Source organism: Actinia tenebrosa, unplaced genomic scaffold (assembly GCF_029948245.1).
Source record: "Actinia tenebrosa isolate PJP-AT-01 unplaced genomic scaffold, QUT_ActTen_1.0 PGA_scaffold16__25_contigs__length_10494907, whole genome shotgun sequence".
Lineage (NCBI taxonomy): Eukaryota > Metazoa > Cnidaria > Anthozoa > Actiniaria > Actiniidae > Actinia > Actinia tenebrosa.
The window spans coordinates 8097144-8113390 of record NW_028292576.1 but is presented as its reverse complement, the minus strand read 5'-3'; the positions used below and the strand labels follow the sequence as shown (position 1 = coordinate 8113390).

At 38.0% G+C, this 16247-nt stretch overlaps 1 protein-coding gene across 3 annotated transcripts; it reads left to right on the top strand.

Annotated features, from left to right (window-relative positions):
• The first annotated feature begins 154 nt into the window (after positions 1-154).
• Positions 155-14942, top strand: LOC116301511 (uncharacterized). 3 transcript variants are annotated; one of them, XM_031710582.2, is made up of 16 exons: positions 155-297; positions 3431-3503; positions 5881-5926; positions 6706-6863; positions 7657-8361; positions 8690-8731; positions 10363-10453; positions 11383-11531; positions 11758-11958; positions 12052-12201; positions 12454-12590; positions 13080-13173; positions 13459-13503; positions 13718-13789; positions 14253-14300; positions 14733-14942. In XM_031710582.2, exons 2-16 carry the CDS (start codon positions 3455-3457, stop codon positions 14807-14809), a joined length of 2064 nt encoding a protein of 687 aa, XP_031566442.2. In that variant the 5' UTR covers positions 155-297; positions 3431-3454; the 3' UTR covers positions 14810-14942. The 3 variants fall into 3 exon arrangements, with proteins under 3 accessions (XP_031566442.2, XP_031566444.2, XP_088887368.1); XM_031710584.2 differs by lacking the exon at positions 155-297 and adding an exon at positions 3307-3325; XM_089031242.1 differs by lacking the exons at positions 155-297; positions 3431-3503 and adding an exon at positions 5066-5198.
• The last annotated feature ends 1305 nt before the right edge of the window (positions 14943-16247 follow it).

The window sequence follows — 16247 nt, the reverse complement described above, 5'->3', positions numbered from 1 at the left end:
ATTTTCGAGGAATTTCTGTACAACCTTTTCGTTATGGAGTTTGGAATGAAGTTGTTTTGTAGGTAAAACTTTTATTATCTATATCTGATTATCTTCATGCTTTGAATTTCTTTGTTATATTATACTTAAGAATCATTTCAAAATTATTTCCTAGGTGAAGGGTCTAAAAATTGAACGGCAAAACCGATGAAAAGAAAGGCAGACCTGAATATTGTTCAAAGGTGCATGTGAGAGATCAATAGACTTCTGAACAATTGTCATGCAAGGTCACAACCAAGAACCTTTGACTTGCCCAGGGTAAGAATGCCAGCTGAGATAAAAATTAATTCGATAGCTAAAAACTTACCACAGTAATAGAAGGTTCAAGGTCCCCAGAAGGAATTCAAATGGCCGCAGGCACGAGGTAAATCAGACTTTCACACAAAGCAAGCTCGCAACCTTATTCCTCTGCTCTGTTTGCTCAAGGCAAGTGTACTTATGAATGTGCCCACGTAAACTGTAAATTGACCCAGCATATTGCATTTTTGCTAATGCATTGTGCTTAAGAAAACACGTTGATGGTCACGCCGTTCCAACCCTAGCAAATCTTATAATTGCATTCTTGAAGTTCGTATGGGTTTGAAATTATTTTCTTCTTTTTCATTTACTGAGTTGATATAGAAAAGATCTCGATTTATGGTGCTTTTTTTTATACATGCAAAACTTTATATAATTTTCGCCCTAAATTATTTTGTGTCAGAGCATGCAATTTTTGTGTTATATTTTATATACTGAAATAATATAACTTGAAGGGTTGTTAATTCTTTATTTTGCATGTACATGTTTCATTTATAGTTGGTTTTTTTTTTTTGTTCTGTTTTGTTTTTGTTTTTTTTTTTCTTCTTCTTCTTTCGTTTACTGAATTATGTCTAACCTTCCATAGTTCTTGTTGAAAATATCTTCGGAATTTTTCTAGAGCAATTCTTTTACTGCAACATATCAAGGGACAATTCGTAATCTATTTGTATATATTGACAGATAATGTCAGCCAACAATTAATTTCCTTCACATTTCTACTCCACCTTCCACAGAAGCTAGTCCCCCGCTGTCTTTTAGTCAGTGATGATTGTTTTTGAAAAAATATCATCTTATTGTACAACAATTTTTTAGGCACTGTATAAAAATTTTGCAAAGTAAAATAGAGCTGTTATGAAACAATGCGTAGCAACGAAGCAATGAGATATAGGAATGTGTATCCATTAAGACATCTTGATCGATATCTTAGAAGCTGGAAGATAATGTCAGTACTATACGATAAAATCAACCGAGTTAAGAGACCAAGTTGTCCGGATCCTAAAATTTAACGTTAACTTTTCCAATAATGTTAACCAATATATTAACTACGAAATAACTTGTACTGTACGTAAAAACAAAATGGCTTCAACTTCAAAATTCTTTTATCTTAGTTGCTATAGTTACCTGAATGACGTCAGCTAATATTCTGCTTTTTCTTACAACGTAAATACTAGGCCTCAAGATGATGGCGTTGTATTACCTACACTTCCACAGAACCCTTTCGATAGCTTTTTGTTATGCTAATTTTCATTGTTATCTTGTTAACATTTGAATCTGAAAAGAGACTTTGAAAAGGATTGTAGTAGTTTAGGTATAAAACGTCGTTATGGATTGCCTGTGGTAAAAACAAGATTCAGTCGGATCGACCTAAAAACATTTTCCTCTCCTCTAGTGAACAGTGTACTAATTTTGTACTTGCAAGAGTTTACTTGGACTTTTACTTTTTTACCTTAATGCGCATGACCAGAATGACCAGCATTGAACATTTCATGCATCCCACACGCAAAAGAGTATTGTCGGGTGTTTACGCATCAGCGGCGCAAGCGATATATTGGGTTTGCTGGTCATAGCAAGAGGTTAATCATCTACGGTAAAGGCGCCGACTAACCTCTCCCTTAGGCTTCGGCCGAGCTTACTGATCAGTCTATAATTCCTCCCGGGGTAGCGGTGTCGGGGTCGAATTCTCCGGCATAGCCGTAATTCCATACGACGGTTCAGCACTCGATGTGTGGAGAGTATTGTCCTGTATTTTGTATAATCAATAAATGAAATATTAATGATAACTAGTTGCAAGTAAAATGTTGCGAGTGGATGTAATAATAATTGTAATCGTTGGCACGTGTGCAGCGACGGAAGGCTGTAGATATGAACATGAGATGGATGTTTTATTTGTCAACCGCAAACTTAAAGATGATGGTGATGATGATGATGATGATACTGATGATCGATTTAGGTAGGACTAATCTGGTCAGCAACAAGATACGAAGATCGTTTTTGATTTTTGTTTCAATCCAGTAGACAATTAAACGCATGCGCTGTGGTATTTTCCAGAAATATTGATAAATTTGGTGAATTATACTAGAGTTACTCGTGTTGATCAGGAGAAACGCAGGCTTTGCGGACGAGATTGAGGAATTAGAAGAGGAATCATAAATGCACGCGCATGCGCTTTAAATGTAGTTCCTAAGTTTATTTTTTTCTGGCCACACTTCTAATTCTGTTTTAGCGTTCATTTTTCTTGTAATACGTATATCGGAATGTTCTCTATTCTGCTCTTACGACAAGGAAAGGATATGACTTTTAGATGTGACGTCAATAGTCCTCTTTAAGTTGGGCGTGATGTTTTTCCATTTTAGATGACCTTTCAATTTTATTTTGTTTGAATGCGCGTGTCTTCCCAAGCTTAACCGTTAAACAAAGGTGGAAGTGATAATCTATGGAAGGACACGGAGTCTGAAATGGAAAATTTTAAGCCTAATATGTAAAGAGGTTTAGAATTGCAACATCACTACATGCAGCTTGGGCTGTCTGTAGTTAGATGGCAGAGCAATAAAATCACTTTGCTCTCGGAAATTGATTTCTTTCTCATGTAAAACGATTGTATTGTCTCTGCCATCTAACATGGCTGCCGTCACGTGATGGTGCAAAGCATCTATATCATTTATAAAAAAACGGCTTCCGTGTCCAAAACGAAAACCAGTTCTTTAAAGATTTATCTTATTACAAAAAAAAAATCTCAATATTCTTTTTATGTGCAAAGTTCTAAATCTATCAGAATTGAGAACAGTTTTCATTTACTTTAGCGGTTATTGTGAGCAGTTGTACGTCATGACAGCTCCCTAGGTTGCACTACCCAAATATGGCCAATTTTTCATTTGTCATTAAAAAGAGCGCGCGTGACGTCAAAAGTGCACGGGCCATGTGACTAGGGCATATTATAAATACCGCTTGTAACACTGCAAAGATTTGAAACTGTTTTAATATACATTTGGTGAGTATGTCATCTCATTTTGAAGCCAATCCAATGCCAAACTACATGTTTCAATTGGATTAATAATGACAGTATTTTTATTGTGGACATTTGGTCTGTACCTAGATCGACTGAGAGCCAAGCAGCAATATGACCAGCCGTGGATATTATTTTGTTCTTGCGGTCTGCATTTTATTGGGTGAGTTTTTGCTCGACGCTTTCTCTTATTAATTTTGCAGGATTTTTACAGTTTATCAAGGCTGAAATGATGCAGATAAATCTTTTGGCGCATTCCTTTAGCAAAAACCAGTGAATACCTGAGTAGCATCAACAATTGATTAGAGCTCCGAAATAATCAGATTATCAAAGTGAAAGTCAACGCATGCAATCAACTTTGGAATAGTGTATTTATATGTAATTCAATCATATCTATTTGTAATAGACTCCGTTTAAACTAACTCTAAGCTAAACAGACATTCTTGCTAACATACTAACATAAATACAATGAAAAAGTAAAATGGATCAAAATGTTTCCCCTACCTCCCCTCCCCTCCCCGGAAACAAATTGGTAGTGTCAGTCATCGATGCCTGTGATATTGTAATTTCAAGGCAGTATTCTGCATGAGAACGGAAGAAGTTACAATGAAGGCACTTGAACGCATTTTCTTTATTGTCTGTCGATGATGACAGAGGATATGACATATATTGTACGGCTCAAACGCCGGTCTCCCGGGCAGACACAGCTGGTACTAAGCACCAAAAGGCTGCAACGCTCTGCTACATATCCAAATGTTTTCCCCCTGGAAATCCAGACGTCACGTTCAAAGCAATTTTCGCAAAACACTCAAGTGCATTTTCAAATAAATTACTATGTTTTAATTCGATATTCTGCCAACTGCTGGGGAAGTCTTAAACAACACATGATCATTTCGCTAATACGGAAGCTCCCATCGCTAAAGAATAGCGATGCGCGGACGTTCTAAAAATAGATTACGTCAACTTTGGACCCCCCGCAAAGGTCGGACAAACATTGCTAAAGAATAGTGAGTCGAAGGGAAGAATATATAGTTGTTGTCGAATATTTTGTGCTGTAAATGGTCGCGACAAAGCACTGCTGTTGGGGAGAGTGTAAGAGTGATTCTAGATATCCTGATTTGCTTCACCCGGCGCTAAAGAAGAGATTGCAGGAAGGTAAACCGATATTTCTACCGTTCCCAAAGAAGTCCCAAGGACTCGAGAGATGTACTAGATGGGTTAATGGTGGTCGAGGTAAAGCTTTTACAGTAGATCGTGTCACAAAACACACATATATATGCTACTTGCATTGGCCAGGAGAGGCAGGACCTACAGAGGAGTTCGATGTGCCCTTGAAGGCAACTCTGAGCCAAAGGGAAGTATTGAAAGCGTCAAGACGAAAGCGAAAGCCGCCACGTGAAAGACATGCGGACGCCGTTCCTTGTAAACGAAGTCGATCGGAGGCAAGCCAAGACCAACCATCTTCAGTCATCAACGAAGCTAAAGTTGATAACAGCACTGAATTTAATGAAAATCCCACACCAGAGGATGACTTACAGAAGCTAGCTAAAAGTCGTGAGTTTGCGACACAAACAGATGTAAGCAAGCACGAACTGGCCCTTAAACTCGAAACCATGATGATGAGAAATGCTGCTATCAACTCAAGAGAAGTATTAACAAAGGTGGTTAGTAACGTATCTTATGAAATTGTAAAGGAAAACTCAGAACTAATGAAACACTTCGTTGGACTGACTTCTGATCACTGATCACTGATCACTGCGGGCAGGAAGCGACTCTAAGGCATACACGTGCCCGTAGTTAAACAATGATGGAATATTATTCGAAGGAAATAGCCTCCAGTTCTTCTCTGGTGGATCAGGTACGAGAAATTTGTTGTGGGCTAAACTACATCCATTCTCTCGATCTTCCTTGGCTTTCAGCCATTTTCCATCATCGATTCCATGATCGAGTAAATGGTGATTTCCACTGGCGATACAGTCCTTGACACGAGTGATTAACTCTTGACGTTTGCCACTTTGTTTTAGGCCTCTGCACTTTAACCAGCGCTTTAGTTGCTCAACCGTATAATCTTCAGGGCAGCTGGTAAATTTTGAGCCAGGAACGTCGTCGTTTTCGGTCAAAATAACTACTTTTTTCTTCAATAAACTATCTTGTTTTGCCATACAATATTATAGTAAATGTATAGCACATCCGGTTCGAATGTCCGACCCTCGTATTACGTTACATTTTAGTGACGTCACGTCCGCGCATCGCTATTGTGTTTATTCGTAAAATTGCATATCCACTCCTTCAACAGGTAGCAAAAGTGTTATTTAACAGGCAACACATTTATCAACGAAATTCTTAAAAAGTGAGAGTCTTCTAAAGCTATCGAACTCCTCAAACCCCACCATATAAAATCTTGTCAAAACTCCAAGTAGTATTCGGGAGTATTCGAGAATTTGATTAACCGAAACAGTTTGCTGTTTGAGTGTCAGTTCAAAACCGCAGTCACCTCATCCAACCTGACAATGCTTAAGTTTTTGTGTATGTTTTTTTAGGGTCCTGTGTTCTTTTACAAGCAAAAGATACAAATATATTGAAACGGTGAGTTTCCGGTGTCTTTCTTTTTAGTTTTGAATTACTTCAAAGTATGAGGTTTTCCCTCTAGGTCTCTTCATATCAGTGCTTTGTTTTCAAAGCATTCTAGTTCTGATGAAAGGACTGATATAAAGCTAGACGAATTCAATAGTGGAAAACTGCGCATGTGTCTACCGGGAGAAGAAGAAAAAAATCGATATAGAGGGGTAAAGAAGAATTTGTATTGAGTACTGAAAAAAAAACATTGAAAAACTACGGTTAATAAAAACAACTAGCAAACGAATTGTTTTCTCTCCTCCTTGGGACCGTTCACTGAAGGGTCTGGCCAGCGGGACTGGGGAGGGGGGCTGTCTGGTTTAACTTAGCCCGTATTGTTATTAATTACAGACAGCTAGTACCTTAACCTTTTATTTTCTCTTATTTATCATATATGATTTGTAATTGTAATTGTAATGGATGGTACAAATAAACAGTTGCTGGAGAAGGGAGGGAATCATGCATGAAAAAATCAGGCTAAAGAGTGGGGGGAGGGGGGGGGGGAGCACAAAAGAGTCCGAGTTGCACAGCACTTTTATATTAAGCAGTATGGGAACTTTTTTTTTTTAATTTAAAAAGGGGGGTTTCAGGTTTCCGTAATGGAAAATCCAAGAAAACCACACCACACTCTCCCCTCCCCGATAAAAAAAAAACAGTCTACTGCGCGAAAGAAATTTCTCTCATCATCATTAGAAAATGGATAATTTCTATTCTACTGCAAATATTAATTCATGTGATTACTATTGTAGAGCCAAGAGGAAAACACCAACAGTATATGACATCTATGCACTCAATCACTTCATTGAACTCGTAGAGAAGATCGAGAAGAATGTGACTAAACTTTACGACGTAGCGACCTACATTCGACAGGTTGGCTACGACAACGATTACTGGACCACTGTAATTGGTAAAAAAATAGTTATTCAGGATATGATATTCGTGATATGATATTGATATGATAAACACCTAATTGAAAAAACGTTGTCAGGTTAAAAAAAAAGGTTATATCATCAAAGCTAAGACTGAAGGGGTGCATGGGAAGGCAAACAATTATGCCAATTTCATGCGTATTGCAGTTTTCCCTTCCTGTGCACATTTTATGCATCATGGCTTTGGCATTTTGTTAATCTAGGTCGACCGACTTTGCTCTACTGTAGATTTTTACATGTTTATATGCAAATATAATACACATTTCGGAGTACTCAAAATCCTTTTCGGTCTTAGCTTCGATGATATGCATGACCTTCTCGAACCCGACAACGTTTTTTCAATTAGGTGTATACACGAAAGCGGCAAGATATTTTGGTTTCTTTGCTAATCGTTCAACGTCACGCGTTGTAACGTTGCCCAATAGCTAAACGAAATTTGAGTCGTTTTGAATTGTCTTGTCATTACCACGCGCTGGTACTATACAGTCGATTAGCTGTTATGCTACTTTGCTCCGTGGTGAAGACAAAAAACTGACATCGAAACAGCTGTCAGCGGTTGCATTTTGACTTTCAGTTTGGGCTCCACTATAATGGCGTTGTCGTGTTAAGTATTCAACGCGTAGTTTAAACATTGCTTATCTTTTATTTCTATGTTAGCTTTGGCTTACTAGATCTTTTACAGACCCCGCGTTTCGTACACGGTCCTTGTACATACACATATAAGGCGTGATGACGTCAAAGAACAAATTGATTATTATTGTTTTATTATAGGAACTGCACTTCCCTTACCAAGCGGTATCTTATCAAGAACAGAAATTGATGTGCTCCGAAACATGGTTGCCCATAGATACGATAGGTCACGTGAAATGGGAGTCATTCTCACGCCCGCTGGTAAAACAATCGCCATTGGTCACGTGATTAACGGGATCTGTGCGGGAATGGTTCGGGACAAGGAAATCACCCTTGCCAAGTGGTCGCCAGGTGCTGAAAATGAGATTGATAATCTGTTCGCAGCAACCATATCCAGGGATGTTGCGCAAGCCGTGCTGGAGAAAAAGAATGATGCATCTCTCCCGTACTTTGGTCCTGGTGGATCATGGGATGACACCAAATGCCCCGAGGTATATACGCGTTCCCCAGACGTCAGCACCGGAGCGTCGGATGCGGAACTCCTGGGGGATATAGACGGGTTTCTTTTGGGATATTACCTTCCAAGGTGGGTAAGCAAAGGCGTGCGCCTGGGTCAGTTGCTCAGGATGTATTACTCGACTGGAGTCTGTTATGACATGTCAGTTGCAAGCTGTAAACGATATAGCAAGTTCAAAAGCTTGGTAGATGGAGAGGGTTTGTACGAGGAAATATATGCGGTTGCTAAAGCAATATATCTCAAGAACTCGGCAAGCTACCCCAATGTTAAGAGAGAGGACATTTCAAAGGCTACGAAAACTACTATTGAGAAATTCCTCCCGTACATAGGTAAGTAGAGTTATTAACCCATTCAACTTGGCTAAACTTTTTGAGCTGTATCCATATTCATGTGTCTTCTCATTCACAACCGTTAAACAAAGAAATTATATTCTGGGGATTGACACGTGGTCTGAATTTTTTTTTTCATTTTTTCAAATTATTTAAGTTATTTTAAAATATTGCGCCCGATCTATCTATAAGGGTCAATAAATTCTACAAACTAACGTTACTTTAGATAAAACAGGAATTATTTGCCTATAGCTTGAGTGAATCGAATTTTAAAAAGCCGTGAAGCAACAATCTTCGCATGCTCATTCGTATTTTTATCTTTCGTCAGCAAAACTTCAAAACGATCAAAAATGTCCTGAGAAAGAGGAGGGTAAGTAAATACCATTTCATTCTTCTTTCTTTCGATAATTACTCGGGCTTTTCCGAAGGAAACGGCCGAGTTATAAATTGGGCTTCGCGTTTTGCGTTCAGTCACAAATCGCCGTCGCGTTCACAGCGCATGCGTTGATTCTATGTAGTGCGCATGCGTGGTAGTATGCGCCGTAAAAGCACATGGGCGACGAGTAATGGCGGATTGTCTCAAGGTCTCTCGTTGCTGACTGCGAATACTATGGAGTCTATGGAGTTTCACGGTTAAAGAGAAAGCCCGAGTTCACGCAGTCATGCGTCTAGTTTATTAATGCATTTCCTTTTTTATTCACCCATGTAATAACACACAAGTTTTGCATTCGAAACATACCGTTGTTTTCAAGACCACAGACTCATTTGCACAGGCTTAATAGCCTTGGTTATTTCAAAACGTCATGTTTTTTGTCGTTTATTTCAAAACATTGCATTTCCTTACATAAATTACAGTTTTTGCGAACTAAGCCGGTGAAGATGAGTCTTTAGTCATTAAACACAGTGGTATTAACCGAATGAGAAAAGGGCTTAGTGTTATTTCTCGCTCTCATATGTATATATTTCTCTTGAACTTATTTATATTTATTTTTTCACAATTTGTTTCTTTCATTTTTTCACCATTCAATCATCATTTCATTTATTCATCCATTAAAACAATCCATTCAGTCATTCCTTATTGGTTCCTTTTTCTTTCTTTCTTTCTTTCTTTCTTTCTTTCTTTCTTTCTTTCTTTCTTTCTGTTTTGCTGTAAATTCCGTTGCTTCCATAGACTGTACTTAAACGCCACGAATCGTATACTGGATGAATTTATTATTCTTGATCCTTGAACTATTATTCGATCTGAAAATAAATGCATAATTACTTATAATACTTTCATTCTATACAAATTCATTTACTAGCAACTGTACTTACTTGTGTGCCGGGTATACAGTTCTCTTGTTGTCCTGGTTAGCGTTTTCTATCTGGTTAGCCTTTAGTATCCTGGTAAGCTCAGTGCTCGTACATCTATCTCTGAAACAACTCCTTCTGACTAACTACACGTGCTCATTTTACCTCTATTTTCTTAATGTCAATCAATATCAATCAACCCAATAAAGAGAGTAATTAATAACTAACTTTCCGCAATATCTATTGTAATCGTATCTTGACAGTTAATAACACTGATTCAAATCACTAACTAAGAATTTTAATAAAACGAGATGGGATGCAGAGGCGGAGGGAGGCAGGAGGAGGAGGAGGATGGAGTGAGGTCGGAGGGAGGGATGGAGGGAGGGGAGGGAGGATGGGAATAGGGGGCGTGATGGAGGGTCTTTCTATTTTCTTTCTTCTATTGTTCGCTTTGGTTCTTCTTTCTTTCTTTCTTTTTTCTTTCTTTCTTTCTTCTTTCTTGTTTCTTTCTTTCTTTCTTTCTTTCTTCCTTCCTTCTTCCTTCCTTCCTTCCTTCCTTCCTTCCTTCCTTCCATTTCGTGTTCATTTTTTTATTTGTCTGTTTATGTTTTTATTTGCAAACAAAACGTCCGTGTCTCAAAGAGAGATGTTACATTTTAATGATCATTTATATGATTTGTCGATTATCTATTTTATCTACTGTTGACTCAGGATGCGAGCTGCCAGCAAATCTGGTGTTTGTGATGGACGAGTCAACAAGTATAAGAGATCGCCATTTCAAAGTTGAAAAGGATTTTGTCAGGTAATAAGATGATCGACACTGCAGTAACGATTTAGCATCCTTTGGAATAAAAAAATATAAAAGATCTCTGAGTTAGACCTGAGGCCTGAGTTTCTCGTCAATGCACACCGATGACTAGACTCATTTGCACGGGTTTAGCCTCGTTTATGGTAGCTGTTCATAGATACCATTAAAAGTCAATGGGATTTCAGGTTGCATATGCTTTACATTACAGTACGTTGACATGTGAATGATTTGCTCTTAAACGAGGCGAAATTTGTGCAAATGACCCTGTCGTCAAGAATAACAGCGGTATTTACCAAAGGAAAGGAAACTGCTTGCTTCAATGGATTTAAGATAGAGATGTTACGTTGTGACGTATTTTAGTATCCAGCTACTTACAAACACATTAAAATATAGCTTAGAATGTTCCCGTAAGTTATATAACCTCCACTTGGAACAGTTAAAACTTTGGATAACCAATCCTGACGTGAAGAAAAAGTAAGAAAATTAAATCTTAAATTTTTAGAACTGCTTTTCGTTTTGGACCTGAAAGTCGTTCTTCCATACGTTCTTCACACTTAAGAGATCCATTAGCCTTTGTAACGGTTCTTGGGAGAGAGAGGGAGGGCCGGAGGGTACTGGGAAGGAGAAGGGGAGAGGAACTGGGGACGGGGAAAGAGTCAACGCAAAAATAAAGAAGTATTGGTAAAGGCAACTTCAATAATTGTTTGTCATTATACATTTATAATATGCGAATAAATATTAAATTTTGCCTTCCGTTCTCTCTGTTTTGAACTTGAGTGAACGTGAATAAACTACAAATAATTCTTATAAGTCAATCTCACACGCCATCAGAGATTGGTTGATGGTTTTCAGCCAATCAGAGTCGACATAGTGAGTAAAATAACCCATTAACTGTTTTGTTATCCAATATTTTTGACTGACAGAGATATTATCGATGCTTTCAACGTATCACCACAGCAAACTAAAGTCTCCATTGTAGAATTCTCCAACAGTGCAGCCATCGACATCGATCTCCATGACTACAGTTCCAAAACCAGGCTTAAATGTGCTGTTAATAATCTACGACAAAGAAGTAAGTCATTTGCTATAAACTATTAACCAATGCCGTTGCCGTTGCCGTTGCCGTTGCTGTTGCTGTTGCCGTTGCTGTTGCTGTTGCCGTTGCCATTGCTGTTGCTGTTGCTGTTGCAGTTGCTGTTGCTGTTGCAGTTGCTGTTGCTGTTGCAGTTGCAGTTCGAGCTCAAAATTGAAGCTAGTTGATTTTTTATTCTTTTTGCTGTGTTTTCTTATCTCTTCAGAGGGTTACACCCACACTGCAGAGGCCTTGCAGTTAGTCAAGGATGATATCTTTTGGCCCTTACAAAACAATCAGGCTGCTACAACGACTAGTAAAAGCGATGTTTCGAATATCGTAATCCTATTGACGGATGGGAAGTCGAATGATCCTGATAAGAGGGCTTTACAACGAGTGGTTAGACAAATGAAAAACGAAATCCGAGGTAAACAAATATAACAATAATAGATATGCTGGATAAAGACAAGTATTTGTAATCATTAATATTAACGCACATTTTTCTTTGGCCGTTTTACAGACCTCACGATGATATCAGTGGGTGTTGGTAACTATGACTACAATGAACTTGAACTGATAGCAACAGACCCTTACAAGCACGTGTTTACCGCCAACGACTTCACTGCGCTGCTTCTGTTGGTAAAGAGACTGCAAACCCGAACCTGCACAAGTAAGGCGATCATTATGTGACATATTTGAAAATATTTTTGGGAACATTGGAGTGAGTTTTTCAATAAGATTGAACCGACTGACCGACTGACCGACTGACGACTGACCGACTGACCGACTGAACGACTGACCGACTGATATAATAAGACAGACTGAGAACTTTGGGGGGAAAAGGCTAGACTGACTATAACGCAGTCTAAGATCTAATAACAAGTAAAATGATTAATAGACCACAATTTTGTTTGTATTTCAGCTCCAGTCCAGATGGATTTGGACTTTAAAGTCGAGGGCAACAACACCATCGTCACAGCCTACGTCTACCCAGGAAGTTTTAGATACTTTGCGCTCGCTCCGAGGTTTTTCTACGGCGTCAAAGACATTGATATTGCAGTATGTATTCACGTGACTTCGTTTGTATGTTTTGTAGTATAATGGTACTTGATTTGATTGGCTAATAGGATCCCTTGGATTACCTGGTTCTCATTCAGTTAAGCTGAACTTGAGCCATACCAAAGACATACTGTACTTTCTTGCTTTCAAGATCTTTAAAATGCTCTTACTTAGTCTTAGTATTTTCTTAGGTTTATTTATTTTGTTTTGTTTTGTTTTTCACGACAAAACACAAGTCTCAAAACTTTTTCGTTTCTCACTCAACTAAGAAGCGTATTGATAATATTGGTGTTTTATTACTATAACTATAACTATTACTATTACTATTACTATTACTATTACTATTACTATTACTATTACTATTACTATTACTATTACTATTACTATTACTATTACTATTACTATTACTATTACTATTACTATTACTATTACTGTCAACCGCTACTATTTCTAATATTTTAATGATTTTGATGATTTATATTTTTATAGATTAAGCCCATTTACGGCTCACTTAAGATCTACGCATCTCGCATCGCTGACACACCTGGCCCTTCCAATTATACCTACAAACTGGATCCGATCGGTAAGTATTGATATTGATCATCTATTAATATCCATTATGTCATTGACACCACTGTCGCCCTTGCACATAGGTATAGTAAGATATTTTCTCTTGAAAATCATGAATAATAATACTCAATAGCCACTAGTGATCGTTCGTTCGTTCATTCGCTCGTTTGTTTATTTGTTTGCCTGTTTGTCTAGCGTGTTGTTACAAAATAACATACGAATGAAGATCTAGTTTCATGAACAATAATTATAACTAAAGTATGGAGTATTGTTATAATTTTTTTATATTTTTTCTTAGCAATCGGCCAACAAATGTCGCTGCACATCTCAAACCCTTGTTCAGGTCAGTAAGCAAAAAGCTTGCAACTCTTGTACTGTACATTGAGTTAGCAATGTACTGACTTAGATCAGCCAGATCAGCCAAGAGCCTGTTTCAGGGTTCAATCTGTGAGTTGGCCATGTCCTTGTCTCTGATCATAGTTAATGGAGCAGAATGGTTGGGAAACCCCCGCTCCATAACGGTAACTGACAGTATGAGTTTCTTTGTTTTTCTACAGGATACAACGAGACCACGTGTCCACCAGTGTATCTTGGCATCTACGCAGATCAAGTTAGCTGTGCTTGTACAGGTACACACACCGTGTCCCGTCCGACATTAATGCAAAGCCGTAGAGTAAAATATCCGGATTTGTGCTTTTGGAGATGAGAAAAGGGAAAGGGAAGAGCACTAAGGGAAGGGAAACGAGAGGAAAGGGAAAAGAATAAGACGTTGGTTTAATCACGCCTTCCGTGTACAGAGGGAAGGGAAGGAAAGAAAAGATACAAGGGTATAAGCAGGTTCTTTGAAAGGAGGGGTGGGGTGGGGTGGGTGTGTGCGGCGCGGCGCGGCGCGGCAGGGAGAGGTGGGTGGGTCACCAGGGGGAGGACAGTGTCTTTTACCCCAAAGTTTCAACCAAAATCAGGTTTTCACATGTATTTGAATGGAAATGATTCTCTAACTCCTATTTTGATTCTAATTTTACTCTTTGCTAGCTATTTTGCACGTAGCAAAGTAAAGTAAAATTACTAACATTCTTTCTCCTGGTCATTCAGAGCCCGAGTGTACCGTCCCTGGTCAAATCAAGTTTACAATTCAGAAAGGTAAACATCTTCATATCGTGAGCTTTTTGATTCCCGTTAATTTTGATCCCCTGGTGAAACCATAGATAAACGTCTCCTGCTTTACACATTTGATGAAACCCCATTACGCCATGTAAAAGACAATTGGAAACGTTGGAGTATATAACGTCCTATGATACTCCTATAAGAATCCAAAATTCTATTATTAAGCTTTAGCTGTTGTATCACAGCGTGGGACAATCACAACAGAGCTAGGCTCCAACTAGGTCAAACACCAAAGATCGAAGTGGAATAAAATAGTTGAGTAGTTTGAGGAGGGAGGAAAACCGGAGAACCCGGAAAAAAATCATCGGATGACATATTGCCTAAAGTAAGACTAAACATTATATACTTCAGACTAAATATATCTAGTCTTGGATCATTGTGTTATATATATTTTTGTTCAATTCTCAGGTACAGGTGGAGTAAAACAAGTTCAAGCGTCGCTTCTGTTCGTTCTTATCAGCCTGGCACTGTCCTACCTTCTTTAGCTTCTTGGCGTAGTTTCTTATACAAACACATAAAAAGGACGTATTATCATTATGTATCTAGTATAGTATAGAGCGGATGCAATTAAACCGTGAAATAAAACCAAACTAAATACTAACTAATAGTATCTATTTAGTGACTAATAGTCACTATTACTCAACCAGAACATTCATCATACAAAGACAAATCTTTTGTTTAACAAATATTCTGGTTGAGTGATAGCAACTATTAGTCACTAAATAGATACTATTAGTTAGTATTTAGTTTGATTTTATTTCACGGTTTAATTGCATCCGCTGCATGTAGTTGCATAGTTTTCGTTGAACTAGTTTAAAGTTATTTTTTAGCATTTTTTCAACTAATAAAAGTAGATAGTAGATAAATACAGATGCTGCTAGATGTTATTTCTGTTAGCTTTAATTTGATTTAACATGCTAAGAATATTTGTTTTCTCGGGTTTTTTTATGTGTTAAAAAACTAAAGCAGATCTCTAATAAGAGTTAAAAATACAACAGTGAAGCATGCATGAATTTAGTGTATTTCCCTTTTTCATTTTCCTCTTTCCTGCATCTTTGCAGCACTGATCGCGACTGAACAGTTGTAAACCTCATTAGATAGTCAAAGTTAATATTATATAAACATTATTATATATGAAGAGTGAAGAGCACATTCGTTTTCATATTATATAAGTGATTTAGATTATAATAAAAAACGGTTTCGTGATTTAACAAAGGAGTGTGGTTTTTGTTTCATCTCATGCACTTTGGTCAAAACAACACTTTCCTAAAATAATGGACAATGTTCTCTTGACACTCACAAACATACGTACAGTGCTGTGTGTGCAACTGTTGCGCAAAATTTTGCTGACACTGAAAACTACGAAGTTTAACGATCATCATCAAGATTGTCTACATGATCATGATTGCCACCACAAACACCACGATCATCTTCATCGCACAACAAACGCCATCAGATCATCATCGTCATCTTCAACATCTTCATCTTCCTCATCACCATGATCGTCGTCTAACATGACCATCATCGCCACCGCAAACATCATCACCATGACCGTTTCCATAATCCTCACCGCAATCGCCTTCATCTTCATCATCACCTCACAGCAAACACTTTCATCATCATCATCATCGTCAACATCTTCACCATCATCATCGTGATCGTCTTTATGATCATCATTGCTACCAAAAACACCATCGTCATCATCTTCGTCACCAGCTTCACCATCATCACCATAATCGTCTTCACTATCTTACAATATCAGATCATTTTCTCCATTAAACTATCAATGGCAACAAAGCTTTATTATCTTCTTTGAAAACCTATTGATAATGGTACTTGACAATCAAGTCACGGTCACTGACATATAGTTACTGAGATATTACTCCTTCAAGTTTAAATGCCTGCTTGAAGAGCAAACTATTT

Excerpts from the sequence above, each read along its gene's own strand:
- LOC116301511 (XM_031710582.2), top strand. The coding sequence starts at position 3,455 with ATGACCAGCCGTGGATATTATTTTGTTCTTGCGGTCTGCATTTTATTG. Across the intron at positions 13,174-13,458 it reads CTACAAACTGGATCCGATCG|CAATCGGCCAACAAATGTCG; the intron begins GTAAGTATTGAT and ends ATTTTTTCTTAG. Across the intron at positions 13,504-13,717 it reads CATCTCAAACCCTTGTTCAG|GATACAACGAGACCACGTGT; the intron begins GTCAGTAAGCAA and ends GTTTTTCTACAG.